The sequence below is a fragment of the Falco naumanni genome, chromosome 1 (assembly GCF_017639655.2).
Source record: "Falco naumanni isolate bFalNau1 chromosome 1, bFalNau1.pat, whole genome shotgun sequence".
NCBI lineage: Eukaryota > Metazoa > Chordata > Aves > Falconiformes > Falconidae > Falco > Falco naumanni.
In genome coordinates, this window is record NC_054054.1 from 16,509,208 (window position 1) to 16,526,943 (window position 17,736).

Consider the following 17,736-nt stretch of genomic DNA (forward strand, 5'->3'; position numbering starts at 1 on the left):
CAAAAGTTACTGTGTAAATCCTTATACTTGCTAAATAGTCCAACTACTGTAAAATAAGTTCTGGTGTCCAAGCTCATGGCCACCAATGACTCATAGCCATTACAGCTGCTGTATTTGCTTACAGAGGTGTTTTTTTTAAGCAATCAATCTCAATTTCCTCAATATCAGCTATAAAGTTGCTGACATAGGGCAAAGATATTTTTAGTCAATTTAAGACCAAAACCCATATGCATATTTACAGAACATGCACACAAATTGTTTCCTCTGAGGGGAAGTAAAGGAATTAGGGATGACCGCTAATTTCGAATTAGCTAAAAATATACTCACTATTCAAAAAGTACACAAATATCTTTATTATACATAGTATACATAAACAGCTTGTCTATGTACAGCATGTGAAACTATGTATTTGTACTAAACACAACATATACAATATGCAGAATTTCTGAAATAAGCTCTTGGGAACACATCAAAGAGCGTGATCAGCAGGTAGCGATTTTCACCTCTCCCTCTTTCTGGTCCCATCACTACAACAGCTGCAGAGTATTATGGGTTCCCAACTACTGTGAGCACTATTCAGTTTTTGTAAATTCCATTTAGCCAAACTGCGTAACACACATCAAGTGTTCAGCAACCAGATATATGCAGAAATCCAGCTACAAAGGAAACATTATTTGTAACTTACTATATCTCTGAACACGACAGCTCGAAGTCGATTAATATCCATATCCTGCAGAAGTCTGTCATGGTCTCGTATTGGAGAAATGCCACCAGTCACAATGTCCACCGGACTCTTATTAAAAAAAAAAAAACAAACAACAAAACAACAATTGTTTCAGATCCTCTTTTTAAAAGCATTCTACCAAGAAGCACTGTGTACACTGTGTACACTGATCACCCATTGTACATCATATTGTCATAACTAGAGCACAAAGATCAGATATGCACTTCATCTTTAAAGGGGAAAAGAAAATCTGGCAAGTTCTTGTGACAGATTTATTTCACTGTGAAAGGTTAAATACGTCAGTATTAAATTCGCATCTTAGAAAAGTACTTCAGGTTGTCAGTTTATGCCCTTCACCTCTGTTAAAATATCAGCGGTGCAGGTATAAACTTAAAAACTTGCCCCTCTCTGTACACAGTAATAATTACTGACTTTTCTGTTCCTGAATGTGGTCTTATACTTGCCTTTGCTGCAGACTTTCCTGTTCCTATAAAGCCCTGCACTGTTTTTTGGTTCTTCACAATGTCTCCAGCAGGCTTCATCTGTGCGTGCTGCTGACACTCCAAGCAATTTCTTACTGCTATCGCACATACTTGAAGGGAAAAGAAATGTTAAGAATTACTCCGGGAAATAGTATTGTCTATATCCCTTACAGAGCTGTATAATACATTTCTGTTTATCACAAACTAAAATGTTTAAGCACATCAGTAAAATGATATTTTGCTTCCATAAATTTTAAATAGTTGTAAAACAATGCTCAGAATTATTTAATAATTTATGAGTAATAATTAATACTAAACTACTAGTACACGTATGCTATATCTAATGGATTCTTCAAAGTAAGTTAGCACCCCTCAGTGAAATTTCACCATGCATACAACCATGGGGCAGGGCGGGTGAAGACAGCTATATTTCACAGACCAGCAAGGAAGAAAGCCAAGTGAAACACTAATGAAACAAATGACAATGTTTGCTTCGCAATGCTCTGTTACTCGTGGACTAAATGTTCTGAAGTTACATGATTTATTTTTTTAGCTTCACAATTGTACCTGTTTCATCTTCTAAGATTATTTTCAAAGGAAAAAAGAACTACCCCACCTCTATACCTGTTTGCATCCCATAAATCTTGCTCTACCTGCACAAAGTTTTAATTGCCTAGAAAGGGAGAGGAAGGCTAGTTACTGTTGAGGCTCTGAGCTGCTCTGGCACTCATGCAAATTAAACTTTTCATTACAAAAATCTTACAGCATGCAACTAGCATGAATACTCTTCCTGTGTTAACTAACTAAACCCAGTTATGGTCCTGTATGTTCACATTTCCAGAACAGTCATTACTTTTATAGGTGATGACCACTTTCTTTCAATACAATTTGAGGCAAACAGCCTTTAATACTGGATACAACTAGTGCCCAGTTTGAACCCTACTCTTCAGAAATTTGCATCTCTAGTTTTCATCATACCTCCATCTACTAACCTTAAGATTTAAACCTCTTTTCTACATATTGTACACAAGATTTCTTTTTCTTAAAGCTGCTATATTCTCAGCCTTGACTATTTGGGGAACTTTGGCAAAAGAAATATCTTCGTGGATAAAATGAACACATGCATCCGCAACAGTCAGGCTACCAAACCTAGTAATTTTTTTATTTAAACTTTTTTAAGAGGAAAAGAACCTCATGTGTATGCATTGCAGACTATGCTAATAGTAACATAGTAAAAGATCCCAATGCTTCTTTGACTAAGTTTAATCTTGATTTAACAAAAAAAGGACAGAAAAAAACCAAAGCTAACAATTGCTAACTATTTAGTAACAGCAAGCTCCTATGCTCATTAAGTGGTTTTATATGCTTACCCAGACGAAGACATTGTCGCAGAATTCCTCCAGATGACATATTTTTCTCAGACTCAATCTCAGTGAAACCAAGAGAGCTTGCAAAAATTAGCACATCCACAAGGTTGATTAATCTCTGGAGAAATGTTAAAGATGCTTCTACTGAAAGCCCTTGAGTTGGCTCAATATTCTCCAATTCATGCTACAAGAGAAAAATTGAAAGTAATATTTACTTCTTCACAAAGGTGACATTCCTGCAACTTAATTGAAGAAAAACGTATGCTGGAAGTTCATTTTCAGTCACATTCAAAAGTTGTAATTAGTCATATTCTAGGAACAATCATTAGCATTGGGATTTAATCCCATTCAAGACCAACGAAGATAGGCAACTTCTTTTTATGTTTTCAGGTAAAGAGGGAAGGCATCCAATTTATCTCAGGGAAAGACGGATGTAAAAAAAGGAAGAAAGAGGTGTTTGTAGAAATATCCCACATACATTCCTGTTTTCCAAAAGGACAAATATAATCACTAATACAGTGCATAAAGAAAGGCATCCTCCCACAAGAGAAATTTTTAAACAAAAATTAAATTTCTTACAGTAGCAGATGTGGCAGCAGAAAGCAATGGCAATATACCACCACAAGCCATGATCATGTTGTCCATCACTTGAGAGATGAGGTGAATTGTGTTGTGCACAAATACGACATTGTCACTGCTATTCACAAAGTCCATCACAGTTTTTGTAGAATGGCTGTCCAAAAAAAAAAAAAAAAAACATTCAGAATACAGCTTTATTTTTGTGGTATTTTAGTATTTTTATGCTTTCATAAACCTAAAAACAGACAACAGCGGGGCAGCAAATAACACATGACTACAAGAGTCAACTGATGAATCTTAATCTAAACCTAAAACTACCATTTCCTTTCTGTTCTTAAACCTCCATAGATCATAGCTTGCTAAAATCATCAAGATGCCTATTAATCATCACTTGGATAAAGATATATTATAGGCTTGTCTATGATTACTTGCTACAGCAAAAATCACTGTATCAGGTAATACAATAAAGTTTGCTGGAAGTGTGAAGTAGATTTGAACTTAAAACTTTGGAAAAAATAAAGCAAATACTAACGGCTTTCTCAAATTAAAAATCAACAAAACAAAAAAACTTAAGTTCTGTTAAACACTGAAATAGATTTTCAAAACAGAACCTAAACTAAAAATATTTTAGCTACATCTGATGATATCCTGAGAGGTTCATTTAATCACAACCTTAAAAATTATAGTCAGACAAAGATTCACCTCAATTTAAATTGCTTTAAACACTTAAATACTCTATTCATCCTTACATTCCTTTTTATCAGTCATCACAACTATATGGCTCAATTTAAATTTCACATTCACTACTACAAGCAAATAATAGACACCACTGTTATGTAAGTTACTAATTTTTAATGTTAACATGCAGAATTACAACTTTTTTCAAAGTTCATGGTTGTTTGCTTTTTTTTTTTTACTAAATTCTTCTTGATGATTGCATTCCAAGTCCCTGTTACAAGTTTAGTTTTAAATGCATAAATGCATAGAACACCTGTGTTCACAGAACCCTATCAAAGCAGAAATACAGTGTGTGTAAATGCAGAAGTAATAAATACTATTTGGGATAGATTTTTAAAAAAAAATATATCCATATTTAGATACTAATAAAAGATGCAGGCCCTTACATATATTAGGAACATGAAAATCATGGTCCAATGAAAATCAGCAGCAACACTGCCATTGACCTAAACGTAGTGAGGTTTCAGTCAAAATATATGTGCAGACCCTCAACCAATAAACATTTATGTCTATAAAGAGTGTTAAAAAAAATCTGAAAATATTTGGGTATAGGTCACAAAATAAGTAAGGCTACTGAAGAATGAGGAAAATACCAGATGTACAAAATTGGAAGTCAAAGAGTGATGCAGTTTCAACAAACTCTCAAGTTAATTACAATGAGCTGCCAGTCTAGATCGTTCCATATAAAGAATAGAAATTTACCTTCTCCACATCTGTATATCTGTTTCTATGGAAAAAAGTAAGTCTGTGAGCAAGCGCTGATGCATTAGTGACCACTTAAACTCAGGAATCCGGAACACAGTTGACCTGGAGTCTCTTCTCTGCACATCTGATGTAGCGGCTAGCTCTTGTCCTGAAGAATTTTGCTGCTTTGAGCTCTGAATACACAGTTTGCAGACACAAAAAAAAAAAAAAAACCAACCACACTCTAGTTATTAGTTTCCGTGGCATACACTGAAACGCATTAGTATTCAATCAAGTTAACAGACTTGAGATTTTAGATATTCAATAAGTTTAGACCATATACGTGTTTACAAACAAAGCTAAAACTATTATACAAACACTAGTTACTGGATATACCAAACCTACAAACTAGTCTACAGCTGCACTACTACTCCTGTCAGTCTAAGGCATACACAAGCAACCCAACCTTACCACAGGGGGAGTATATGTTGCTGTAGATAGTAGTTTTCCTCCTTTAAGGAAGAATGGTGCAGAATGAAGAGCATCCATTAGCAGGTATCTCTGCAGAAGGGAAGTACTCAGATACATGACTATTTAACCACAAAAAGCTCAGTCAGAAACTAAAGACTAGAGGAGTGGAGCACTGCAGCATACAACAGAAGCCCAGTTTTAAATTACACTTGCAGAAAAAAATGTAGGCTGACGTGATGGAGTGACAATCCTATCAAATTTTATAGTTCTAAATATATATATGTATATTTGTGTACCTGCAGAGTAGCTAGCGTAAAAAAAAAATATTTTCACAAGTTCCATCAGGATATGAAAGAAACTTAGTGTTATTTTTTTCTGCACAAGCAATGTTCGTTTCTCAATAATTGTAAGACTTGAGGTTATAAGAGACCAAATTGAAAAAAGCAAAACTGAAGTTGAGTGAAGAAGAAATTCTAGATAAAATCCTCTCAGAATATATAAATGTTTCTTCCAAGTCTTCAAACTTAAGAACAGAAGTACCAACACAGATGAAGTATCCATCTAGCCAACTACTCAGACTCCATCAGCATCCCTAAGTGGACGTACAAAGAATAAAATTTTGAGAGACTTCCCAGTACACAAATAAGCAAGAATTCAGGCTATTTTAATAAAAAGTTGAAAGTATTCTTGAGATAACTCACAAAATCCACAGACATTAAAATCCCCAAAATGTATATGGGCATACTTTTTCAAAAGTCTCATAAAATAAGAACTTCCTTTTGCTTTTAACCTAGACAGATAAAGGACAGATTATATTTACCTCGGGTACGGATCTGGGGGGCAGAGGTGCTTCTAGACATGTGTTAGCTTTCAGTTCCAGTCTTTCTGTATCTGATGCAACACTAGAAACATCAAGCTTCGCGATTCTTTTGTCAGAGGTGCCAGCAGGCTCTGGCACTTGTGCATTTGCGTTTTCTTCAGTTGTTTTGGTTTCACTAAAAATCTTTTCTTTCTCCAGCTGCTTCTTCCCTTCTGAATTTGGTTGAATCACTACTTCTTGAACTGCAGAACTCACTGTTTCTGGTAAAGAAGTCAGTTCTTGTTTTTTCCCGTCTACACCTTCAGTATCTTCAGATTTTGAAGGCAGAGATTCAGGCTGCTTCTCTATTGCTTTTTCCTGCTTTGTCACTTTGCTTTCATTAGAGCTACATTCCTTGTTTGTTTCTGTAAGTTCTTCTGAAGATAAAGGCATACTACTTTCCTCTTTCAAATCAACAAAGTCATCTTCATCTTCCACCTCTACCCTTGATTTTTCCAGGCTTTCTGGACTTTCAGGAGTTTGTCCTTCCAAAGTAGTTTGCACTGATAAAGAAGCAGCAGTGACAGCTACTGCGTCTTCCACAAGCTCCTCAGATTTGCTCAGAGAATCTTCAATTGCTTCAGCTATTCCAGTAGTAATTTCTGAAACACTGGGCTTTATTGCTTCTGGTTCTGGAGAAAAATCCATGCAAGGCACTGCTTTTAAATCCTGAGTAGTCTCCCTGACTTCCCCCTCTAACTTCTCCCTATGATCAGACACTGAATGAGTTTGTTGGTCACCATCTGATGAAGTATCTGTCTCTCTCTTTTCAATACTGCACTCCATATCGCCATCAATAATGCTGGAAGAAACAGTAGCATCATCTTTTAACTCCAAACGTTGTTGCTTTCCCTTGGTTTCTGCCTCTTTGCTAACTCCAGAAATTGTTCTAATCGGAGCTGAAGAACATATTCCAGTCCCTTCATCTCCTTTCCCTTGGTATTCCCTGTACATTTGAGAAAGACTTTCTTTGTGCATTTCAAAAGTTACCTAAAAGAACAGAGTTGAAAATACATTAAAAACCATACATTAATGACTGTTTTCTCTGGAAAAAAAAAAATTGCTCAAATTACAAAGTTATACTACAAATTTATACTCAATACTGTCCTTACGATAAAAAAAAAAAATTATTTTCACATTGGAAATCACTTCAACTGAGAGCAAGTTTTTCCCTAAGTGTACCTAGTATTCCTGGCCAAAAGGAAGAAAAGAAAAAAGGTAACACCAGAGTCAAAAAATCCTAGATTGATCCTAAGGATGAGAAATTGTTTACTAAAAGTAATCAGAGTTTTAAGAACTACTAAAGATAGTAAAATAAGTGAAAATATTTCAAGTTGCATATTTATAGTTAACACTTGCATTATTTCCTAGGTTACAGTCATCTGTAATTAGTTATCTGTGCTACTTGCATTTATGCAATTGTATAGGATGCAGATAAACACGCACAGCATAACATCCAGATAATTACTAAATTTGAGATGGCTGTCTGACAAACTCAATTTTTGTATAAGGGGGAACACTGTGACAAGTAGCAGCAGCACTTACTATAGCTGAGGTTTCACATTGTTTTAGCACCTTGAGTATGCTCAACAACCCTCAAAGACAAATAAACTTTGAGAAGTTTACATTAAAAAAAAATACAATCACACTAAGTCAGAGCAGAGACAAGCATGTAATGAAGCCAAAATCCTGGAGATCTCCAAATGATACGGAAGATTTTCCAAAGGACTTTTCCTTTAGTGAATGCTAGTTACCCAGTCTAAAAGGTACATGAAAACAGCTACACAATCCGATTGAAGTGAGAAGACCTTCCTACAGATGAGCTGAAAAAAGTTATGATTTTTTTTTTTAGGTATATATAAAAAAATTCCAGATAGAAAAATTATATAAACATACTGATAAAATTAATTTGCCCAAATAAATAGCTGTGTATTGAAAGAAAATCTCACTAAAGTTTTTATTACACTGCCATTCAATTTAGTTTGTCCATACCTTTGTATTTAAGATTTAGATTTATCTTCTATAACAAATGTGTTTATTTATCTGTAAACTTAGTTCTTAAAAAATTTCCCAACATATAAGCTGCAGCTGAGGGTTTTAATTTTTTAGCCATTTTCTTTATTATAAACATTTTCTATAGACAAAATAGAGCAGTACACTTTACTAAATATATGAATGCACATTTTCTTATTCTCTTACATACTGAAGTCATTCATTTGGATCTAATCTAAAAATTCCAGGTACATGGTATTCAAAGTGACGATTAGCGAGTAGGTATATTTTCTCTTAACACAATACATGTAAGTCAAAACTTAATTTGACAGGTTAAAAAGGTACTAAAAATTATAGATTAAAAATCAGAGAGCATAAAAAAGGAACAAAAGTAAAAAGGAATATTCTTGGCAGCTTGTGTTGTCAGCATCAGTTTTTTAATATACTATTTTCTCCATCAATCAAATATAAAGTACTGCAGGAGCAGTGTACTATTCCAACACATGACAAAGCATGTTATTTGAGTCGATCCAATCTCTAGCAACAGAACTGGGATATCTTCCTTCTGTTTTTTTTTTAAAAAAAGTCTTCCTGTATTAAAATCAGTTATGTACAAACAAAAAAAGTGTGAATTATTACAAATGACTGAAAGTGCATTCATCACAACAGATCTATGAAATATCTGATTATCGGATATTGCTAAATAGAACATGTGGGGGACATTATTATTTTAGCAATACTTCCTCCCTGAATGGTACCACAGTCAGGATGTCAAAAGCAACCCAAAGTGGATCATGCTAATAAGCTCTCCCTTGCACTTTTGTTTTCAAAAATATGATTAGGTAAAGCTGTTATTTTTGATCAAATCATTACTTTTCTGAAGAAGAAATCCTAGCAACTTATCTGGAGCTTATCTCCAGCTAGCTTTCCCTCTCACTCTTTTCCTGTTGCTTCTTCCATTCCCAAAACTACTAAAAAGTTTTATTCCAACAAATACTAAAGAAACATTCCACAAATAAGAACATTGTTTATTTCAGCAAAACTTAACTCCCCAGGAAGTACATTTACCCACAACATGTATATGCGTTACCTACACAATGCAAGTAGAGCTGCAACAAATCTGTGATAACGTAGCTACCTTTACTCATTTCTGTCTTCAGTATCAGACTTGTTATTGGCAACACTCATTTCGAAAAATACATAGGAACGATGACTTCTCAAAAGTATTTGCAGGCTTTAGTATGCTGTATATTTACTTTTTTAACACTGATAAGCTACATCCAAGTACGAGACCTGAATTCTTCTCTCTGGTTATGTATGCACTGCTTCCAGAACTGTTGAACAAGTCTCAGGTATAGCCTCAAAATCTTATTTCACCAGTTCCCTTGAACCAGGGCAAAGCAAGGTAAGAATGAAGATGTGAAGGACACTTTTTTCTTCCTTTCATTTTATTTTGTTGAAAGGGGCAAATGAGGGGGATGTACGTCAAATTCTATTACTGCTGTGGTCATCTCTCCCCCCTACAAATGGGGATAGGCACAATGACACTACGCTGATCACGAGAGTGGCTGGAGGGATCTCTTACAAAACGTTATTTTTCTTCAGTGCTCAAACTTGAGTGCAATGGAGAATAGTACATGACTCACAGAACATGTTCAATAAAGCAACAATTCAATCTTAATGGAACTAATCATAGAGATGTTTCGCAGGGCTGGCAGTTACTAAATCCACCTTGCAAAAAGAGCACATTCACAGTGTTGCAAGGGTTTCATAAAGCAACACTTGATGCTTACGCTGGTCCCTACAACACACAACAAGCTTTAACAGCAATATAAAGTTCTACGTTCTGGCAGCTCTATCTATGAAAGTGCTTTGATAAATTACCAATCTAGTTAAAGCAAATTGGAAGCATCAAGGAATACAGCTTTAAATGCATTCTAAAAGCATATCATCAGTTCTGTTACAGCCACTAGCACTTCAAGGAATCACTGAGGTGAAGGCTAGAAAGTAACATCAGATCAGCCCCTTGAATTTAATCCACTTCCCTACACACTGAGCCCAGTGACATGGATTGGATGACAGCATCCAAAAGGTTGTCCAGCCTTGGTTTTAGAAATCAATAGATGAAATCTCCCCTAAATAATTTGTTCCAAATCTATTCTACCATATTTAAAAAAAAAAAGTATCCTTCTTCATTTAAAAACCTAGCTTCAATTTCTAGTCACTAATGTCTGCATTTCTGAGTTATTAAAAATACCTCAGCGAGGAAGAAATACCGTGTTTTCAAGGTGTGGTGTTTTTTTCTTTAACATACTATAATAATGCTTTTAAAAGCCCAAAAGATGGAGAAGTAACAGGATGATCTAAAAAGAATAAGCTTTCATTTTAAAGGACTAGAATCCTTTTGGTGACCCCTTTCTGTCATGTTTCCAGCTCTTCAAAAAATCTTTAATAGCGTGAACATGCACACTTTCAGGCATCATTCCAGTGTAAGTCTCAAACTCACATGCAGGAGTAAAAGCAACCTACTCTATGGCTTTTCACTATCCACTCCAAGAACACATTCTATGGTGCTGGCAACTGCTTTTGGAGAAACGGTCAGTTAGATGTGTCTGTTTGCATAGCCTGTGAAATACTTGTAATGTTGACTTTTTTCTAGTGTGCTACCAAGCCAATGCCCTTTACAAAAGTCTGTTGCATCTTCAAATTTTCTCTTACCAAATTTACCATCTTGTTAATAGCATTAAATCAACCTTGCTTGAGAACAAGTCAAAATCCATTGCCCATAGTCCAGAGCTGTGAGCTTGCTTTTCCTCTTCTCCTGCCCCTCAGGATCCTGAACTCCACCATCTCATGGTCACTGCAGCCAAGATTGCCTTTGACCTTCACATTCCCAACAAGACCTTTGCTAGTGAGGTATGAGGGTACAACAAAACACCTCTCCTCTTCCGCTCCTCTGTCACTTGGAGGAAGTTGTCAATGAACTCAAGAAACCTCCTGCATTGCTTACGTCCTGCTGTGCTGCCCCTCCAGCACACATCAGGCCTATGAGGGCCAGCGTGTGCAAACATGAGGCTGCTCCTACCTGTCTGCAGAGCACCTCACCTGCTCACTCTTCCTGGTGAGGTGCCCTGTAGCAGACACCCACCATAAAGTCACCTTTATCTGTCCTCTCCTTAATCCTAATCCAGAAACTCTCAGTTAGCTCCTATTCATCCCCAGGCAGAGCTCCATGACCTCCCAAATGCTCTCTCACATAAAGGGCAACTCCCATTCCTCATCTTCCCAGTCCATACTTCCTAAAGAGCTGCTACCCCTTCGCTGCATCACTCCAGTCACAGGAGCAATCCCACCACATCTCCATAATCCTAACAAGACCATTATGTGCACGTCATACTTCATATTACATTACTGAAAGCTCCAAATTTTCTGGCCCCTCATTAGCAACTTCACAGCTTCATTAATAAACATACCATAGCCAAGATTTCAGTTAGTCTTAATAGCTTAAATTCTTATTGCATTGCCAACAATGGAGTCCCCCTGCCTGCAAGCTCCTTGCTTCACATTGTAACTTCTCATTCATTTTCCAAGACACTTAAAATTTCACTGCTGGAAGAAAAGTTCATCTTGATCTAAGACTTCCTATTTTTTTACAATCCAAACAATCACAGAATCAAATTCTATCTAAAACCTTGCCACTCTTTCAGCAAAGCCCCCCAGTATTTAATAACAATATATACTTATTAATTTATTATTCAAAATCTTACCATGCTACTTTCTCTTCTTTGTCTCTTAGGAGACTTCCCTGTTGCATGGTTTGATTTTCCTAATAACCTACATGTGCTACCTTCAAGTCAGATAGACACCACAGGCTTTTGTATTAATTTGGATTGTTAACAGGTGAATTATGAATTACAAACTGAGCGGTTCTGTTTTTCCAGCTAAGGCTGTTGAAAGTCACAAGTATGAGTTCTACTGACTGTATAGGTTAGAGACGCAATCAACTTTGCAACAAGTTGACCTTTGCCAAGCTATGATCAACAGTTAAAAACACAACGCATGGTACAGGGATGCAATATAATTTCACAATCGGTCTCATCTTAAACAGGGACGAGACCATGGTCTGGAAGCCATTACAGAACAACACTCTAGAAACCAAACTGTGCTCTTAATCACTACCACACACACAGAGTGGAAAGAAGGTCAAAACAGACAACTTATATTTACAGATGGGCAATATAAACTTACAGGTAAATAAATCTAAGCACAATTTGATGCGAATAGACATTCATTTAAGAACAATGCACGAAACTGTAAGGACAGATACCCTGGTGAAGAAGACATACAGTACAGAACTACAGGAGAACACCACTCACAAAACCAACCAAAACCTACTTAAAAAGGATAGCAATTTCTACTTCCACCATATCCATCAGAAATAACTCATGTCACTTAATGTACTTTACGTAATATTCAAATTGAAATAGCAATGCATACAATTATGCAGACTACCTAAACCAGTGTTTTCCAAACATGCACTTTGAGTTTGGTATTTTCTTATTTACATAAAAAAAGAAAATGAACTTAAGAAATGATGCTTTGTAAAATCCAACTTTTCAGCAAGGCTGTATAAACAGCTCTGCTCACTCTATTTGTCTGACAGAAGACCAAGAAATAGCGGTACTACAATGGAGTCACTAGACAATTCTTCCTCCACACTCCTGTTGCATGACACAGCATTTATGAAGCACCTAAGTTCACAAAGCCAAACAATGCACCCTACAAAACACACACCTAAGCTTAACAAAAATAATATCCCACACACTTCTGTTGCATGACATGCCATTTATGAAGCATGCAAGTTCAGAAAGCCAAACAATACACCCTACAGAGAAAACACCTAAGGTTAACAAAAACAGTATCAACAAAAATGCAAAATGAAGTGGAAATTATGATTACTAATACAAGTAGAGAGAGGTAATATAAAAAGTTATTAAAGATTAAACATCAGGATCTGCAAGCGTGCAACAATTTACGAGACAACTGTTAACTTGAAGAACCTTCAATGTACTTAAGTCATTTTTTATTTTCCTTAAGGTATTTGCAACTGTAAAGCTGATAGTACAAAATTAATTACTAGAAATTGTTCTAAATTAGTGAGCTAAAAGGCCAATCATTAATCTTCACCATCATTTGATGGTTAATCCATAGCTGTTTGCAACTTGGAATGCATTTCTACGCACTACTAGTTAAAGACACTTGTGAGCTAATAACTGCAACATTTGCCTTTACCATTAATTTTAACTTAATTTGACATCCAACATTTCCTAATTGCCAAGGAGAAAAATTAGCATACAGCAATGAAAAAGGTTAAGATGATTGACATTTGCATTGAAGAACACAGGGAAGAAAATTTTAACTATACATTAAGATTTTGTCCTTGTTTTCATTATCAGGTGGGCAATTCTGTAAAGAGAGGAAGGGAATGTTTGCCAGACAAGTCAATTATATAGCACTGCTATTTCCTTGTATAGAGTCTGCTCAGTACAAACTAGCTTCTGTGCTGCTGACACCATCAATAAGCTCTTCATAATTCCAGAAAGCATTACAACTTTTAAATCTTGACAAGGACTTATTTATGTGTTTTTCCACTTCTTCTCTAGCAACACTAACTGTTCAAAAGTAGAAACTGATCTCCAAAAAACCCGGGTCTGTTTAGACAGGACAAACCAATATCTGAAGGTATCAAACCTAATTTTTCAATTCAGTGAACGATACAAACAATACTACCGTGCGCACCATACACTGACTTAAAGACCTCAAGAATCTCTGGGTTATTTCTGTGTGGTTTGCAGAAGAAAGCTAAGAGAAGCAAATTAACATATATTATGCGGGACACTACATATGAGAAATTTCTAGGAATCTAAGCTTCCACCACAAAAAGCATTCACTGACGCACAAGGCGGCAGGGGGGTGCAGGGAAGAAGGAAATAAAACCACTGTACTAAGACATTTTCATGTTCCTGCATCTTCAGCTAAGCAGCAATACTTTTGCCTTTCTTCTCCTCAGCTTGAGGGAAAAAAAATGCATGCACATAATTTCCAGAATAAGAAAGCAAGTATTAGTCAATATAATTTGTAAGTCTTTGCATATCTGAGAGATAATTTCATGTATATTGGCAGCATTTTATTTTCAAATCAAGGTATAACTTACCTGTTACACCACCATACAATAATAAATTGAAACAGCATACTAAATGTATTTGCTTCTTTTCACTAATGTAACTATTGTTTTTAAGTTGTTTAAATTGCAAGGCACAAACACATTATCCTCTCAGGGTATGTATTTCTTCTCTGTCTCAATCCCTGCCCCTACTCCTACAGTTCAGTAGACCCAAATTCTGCCTTGTGCATATCTGATGTTTAGATGTTGTAACTAAATTTAGTGTTTACCAATCTGCATTATCATAATACCCAGCTATAGACCTTCTTTCTTTAGCCATCTTTTTCCAATGTCTTCATATGTTGTTGGCAGCCCCGTAGCAGCGACGCCACATCCATCATTTCAACTCATGGTCCAGAGGCCCAGTTCAGTCCCCACAGCCACAAAACTGCCAAAACCTGAATACAGGTAGCAGCAAGTATGAAGGAGGTTTGCCTCAAACCCTGCAGGAATAGCAGAGGAGACCACTAAGAATTTTTGAGGCTGCAGACATAGGTCCCATCTTCCAATGATTTTTAGGCCAAGTTATACAGATGAGAATCAATGCTCTCTTCAAGTCATCTTTGCTTAGGAAGACTTTCTCATAGCTGTTTGCCTCTTTATGCATCAGTTCTTTCTACTGCAAATGTTTCCCATTTTTGGTACTTTTGGGACCTCTGGCACTTCTCGATCAGAAGCAAATCCTTATTACACTCTTCTTTTAAGAATTCTGGGCAGCTTCCTCTACCCAGCTGATCCTGTTCTTTCCTGCTTCAAAAATTCTCAGTTTACCCTGCTCACTCTATTCCTATCCCCTATTTCACATTTTTCTTTCAGTCTAAATTAGTCAAATGTTAGCATTCTGCAGCTTTATTCGTGACATCCCACTCAAACTGAGTGAATAATGAGATTGAGTAGCTCCCCATTAACCATACATGCTGTACGCATAAAGAGCCCATCAGTGGTACAGATCCCTCCTCACAACCATTCTGTCTGCTGAATAATGAAAATAACTTTCTTCTCATAGGCATTGATAAGGAAAAGCCTTCCCACACACCTACTATAAAGATGTAACAAGGCAACACCTAGAAAAGGTAAAGGATTCTGTCATAACCACAATCTTGAAGGGTACACCTTAAAGGAGGCTGCACATTCCAACCTCCAACTTCCTTCTGCTCCCCGTAAATCAGGTGATCCCCCTGAAAACCATTTCTATCTCTAATAAGCAGTATTTTTTTAATTAAAAAACTATTTAGACCATTAAGAATGAACCCCATATTTAAGTATTTCAAGTGTGCTGCTTAAGCTGCACCTCCCCCAGCCTTGCTTCATTGATCTGTTGGGCATCGCACAACTGAAAATCAAAAACCTGCAGTAGCACAGTGACCCTCTTGGCTAGCTACCTCTGCTGCCCCTCAGGGCAATGCAGACGTTTTTCAGGGGACCGAAGAACATCTGAAGCCTTCAAAATGCCCTAGAGCTAAAAATGCCCACATGTAACATCATGGGAGACTCTACCTTCTTCAAGATAGGCAGAAAAAACGGAGACAAAACTGTCCTCAGTTAACTCATGAACACCAATGGGATTTAGAGTCAAGAGATCCCAATAGCTTGTTACCTTCTAAATCTAGAGTCACGTTCACTTCTCTGCAAATTAGTTTTTAAATTGCCATTGTATATTAAGTCCTCCACCATCTAATCTTTGCTGCTTTTGTCAGTTTTCCCTCCCCTGATAGTGACAAAAATCAGGCAAACATAACACAAGTAAATGTTACGTACACCTTTTTTTTTTTCTTTCCCCCTCCTGTATTAAATGAACAAGGCACCAAAGAACATACAATTTCACTTAGCACTCAATGTTTATTACAACTACACTTCTTAGACTGAAAACTAACAATTATTTAGAAACACATCGTATGTTAAAGTCAGAGTACTAACATTTTAAGATTATACTACCTCTCATTCAGATCAGTGAACAAAGTATTTCCAATTATACAGCAATAAACCTGTAGCTTATACGTATTAACATTTCTGTGTCTTAGTCCAGGAAAATTTCTTGAGCCACTAAAAAAACACATCAGAATTTATCCCAAATATCTTCTCTTTAACTAAATCACATGGTAACATGAAGCAACTTTTAAGTAGTAAAATATACTTAAGGGCCTGAGATAAGCAAATGTTAGTTCTTCCCAGCAGCTTAAAACATTCATATAATTTAGGAGTGTATTGTACTGTCTAAATCATTATATTCTTTTAACACTTGGTGAAGCCGAAAGGTCAAAAAGGCAAGTTGTCCAGCATTCTTTACTTGTTTCCTATTATTAACCCCAAACTCATTGGTCCTTTTTACACAGTAACATGGCTAGACAGATAAAATCTAAGGCCTAGCTAGTATGGTTACGCTGTTCAAAAAACAGAAGTTCTTAGATGCTTTCATAAATTCAGCACTGGCCAGTTAGAACAAACTAGAGTGGTGATTTAATATTTTCATTAACATTTATTGAACTAGAAGCCACAGATTAAACACCTTTGTATACACTGTGTTAATACTTGGAAAACATCAAAAAATATAATATGGAAATGAACAAAATACATGAGTAATACTATGAAATTTGGCTTTAAAAAGGTTACACACAGCTTCTAAGTTCTGGGTGCAAGTAAACCAATGTAGTGCAATTATGCTACAAAGCCATTGCTGCTTATAAAACGTTGTGCAGCTGTTGGAGGAGAGGGTTACAGTGACAAACAGCTTCCCTGCTACAAAGGTGGCAGGAAATCTATCAAACTGGACAATAAAATTGCAATTGAGTTTCTTTGGCTTTTTATAGCAGCTGCATGTATCTTGATGTGTAGCTCTGCAAAACCTATCCAATTCTGTAACACTAGTCCTTTATGTACTAGTTCTTTATCATAGAATGGTGTTATAAATTAGTGGCGAGAACAGCGCAAAGGGTTGTAAAAAGGAAAAATAAGCAGTAACCCAATACAATTAGAGATGAAATAATAAAAACACAAATTGGTTATTCTCTTAGCAACGTTAAGGAAATACTTTTGTTCCCATAATTCCCACATTACTTTGAAAGCATGCTAGAAATCAAAAACTTCTGAGATGCACTTAGCATCAAACAATTTGCCCACTGAATTACGTCTACACTATGTTATGTGTGAATCTATATGAATCTCAATATTGGTATAACAGGATACAAGAATATTCAAAACAAGCAAAATTAGAGGGATTAAAAATTCATTTTCATTAGATATTAATATCAGTTTATAAGGACATTTTCAAGTGATTAGTAAAGTTTTACCACGAAGAGCTTTTCTGTAATTTATCCACTTATGCTTATGTAATTAAAAGGTAGTTCTATTGCCAGTTGAATAATTGCATGTATTATTTATTAAAAGTACAAATTGCAAATGCATAATAAAGGGAAAAAATCCAATTTTAAAATCCTTGATTACTGCATCATCATTCATATCACTATTGTTAACGTAGTTTCTGGGTGCCTTTGTTGTTTAATAATTTTCATTTAGGCTTCTGGAAGTGGACAATCTTAGCAGCAACTGCCAAATAAACTGAACTTTACGATTCCTTCAAAATTACAACACCGCTCTGCTGCTACTTCTGTCCACACTCA

General features: G+C 36.0%; 1 protein-coding gene across 4 annotated transcripts in view; it reads right to left on the reverse strand.

Moving 5' to 3' along the window:
* The window catches only part of LRBA (LPS responsive beige-like anchor protein), a 412,366-nt gene that overhangs the window by 326,785 nt on the left and 67,845 nt on the right, over window positions 1-17,736 (reverse strand). For 3 of the 4 annotated variants that reach the window (XM_040582440.1, XM_040582445.1, XM_040582439.1), the window contains exons 23-29: window positions 5,866-6,894; window positions 5,046-5,135; window positions 4,593-4,768; window positions 3,153-3,306; window positions 2,577-2,757; window positions 1,189-1,316; window positions 686-793 (exon numbers count right to left, since the gene is read on the reverse strand). In XM_040582440.1, coding sequence (XP_040438374.1) covers window positions 686-793; window positions 1,189-1,316; window positions 2,577-2,757; window positions 3,153-3,306; window positions 4,593-4,768; window positions 5,046-5,135; window positions 5,866-6,894 — 1,866 coding nt within the window. The remainder of the gene's footprint in view (window positions 1-685; window positions 794-1,188; window positions 1,317-2,576; window positions 2,758-3,152; window positions 3,307-4,592; window positions 4,769-5,045; window positions 5,136-5,865; window positions 6,895-17,736) is intronic. The other variant, XM_040582452.1, reaches the window with a different exon arrangement.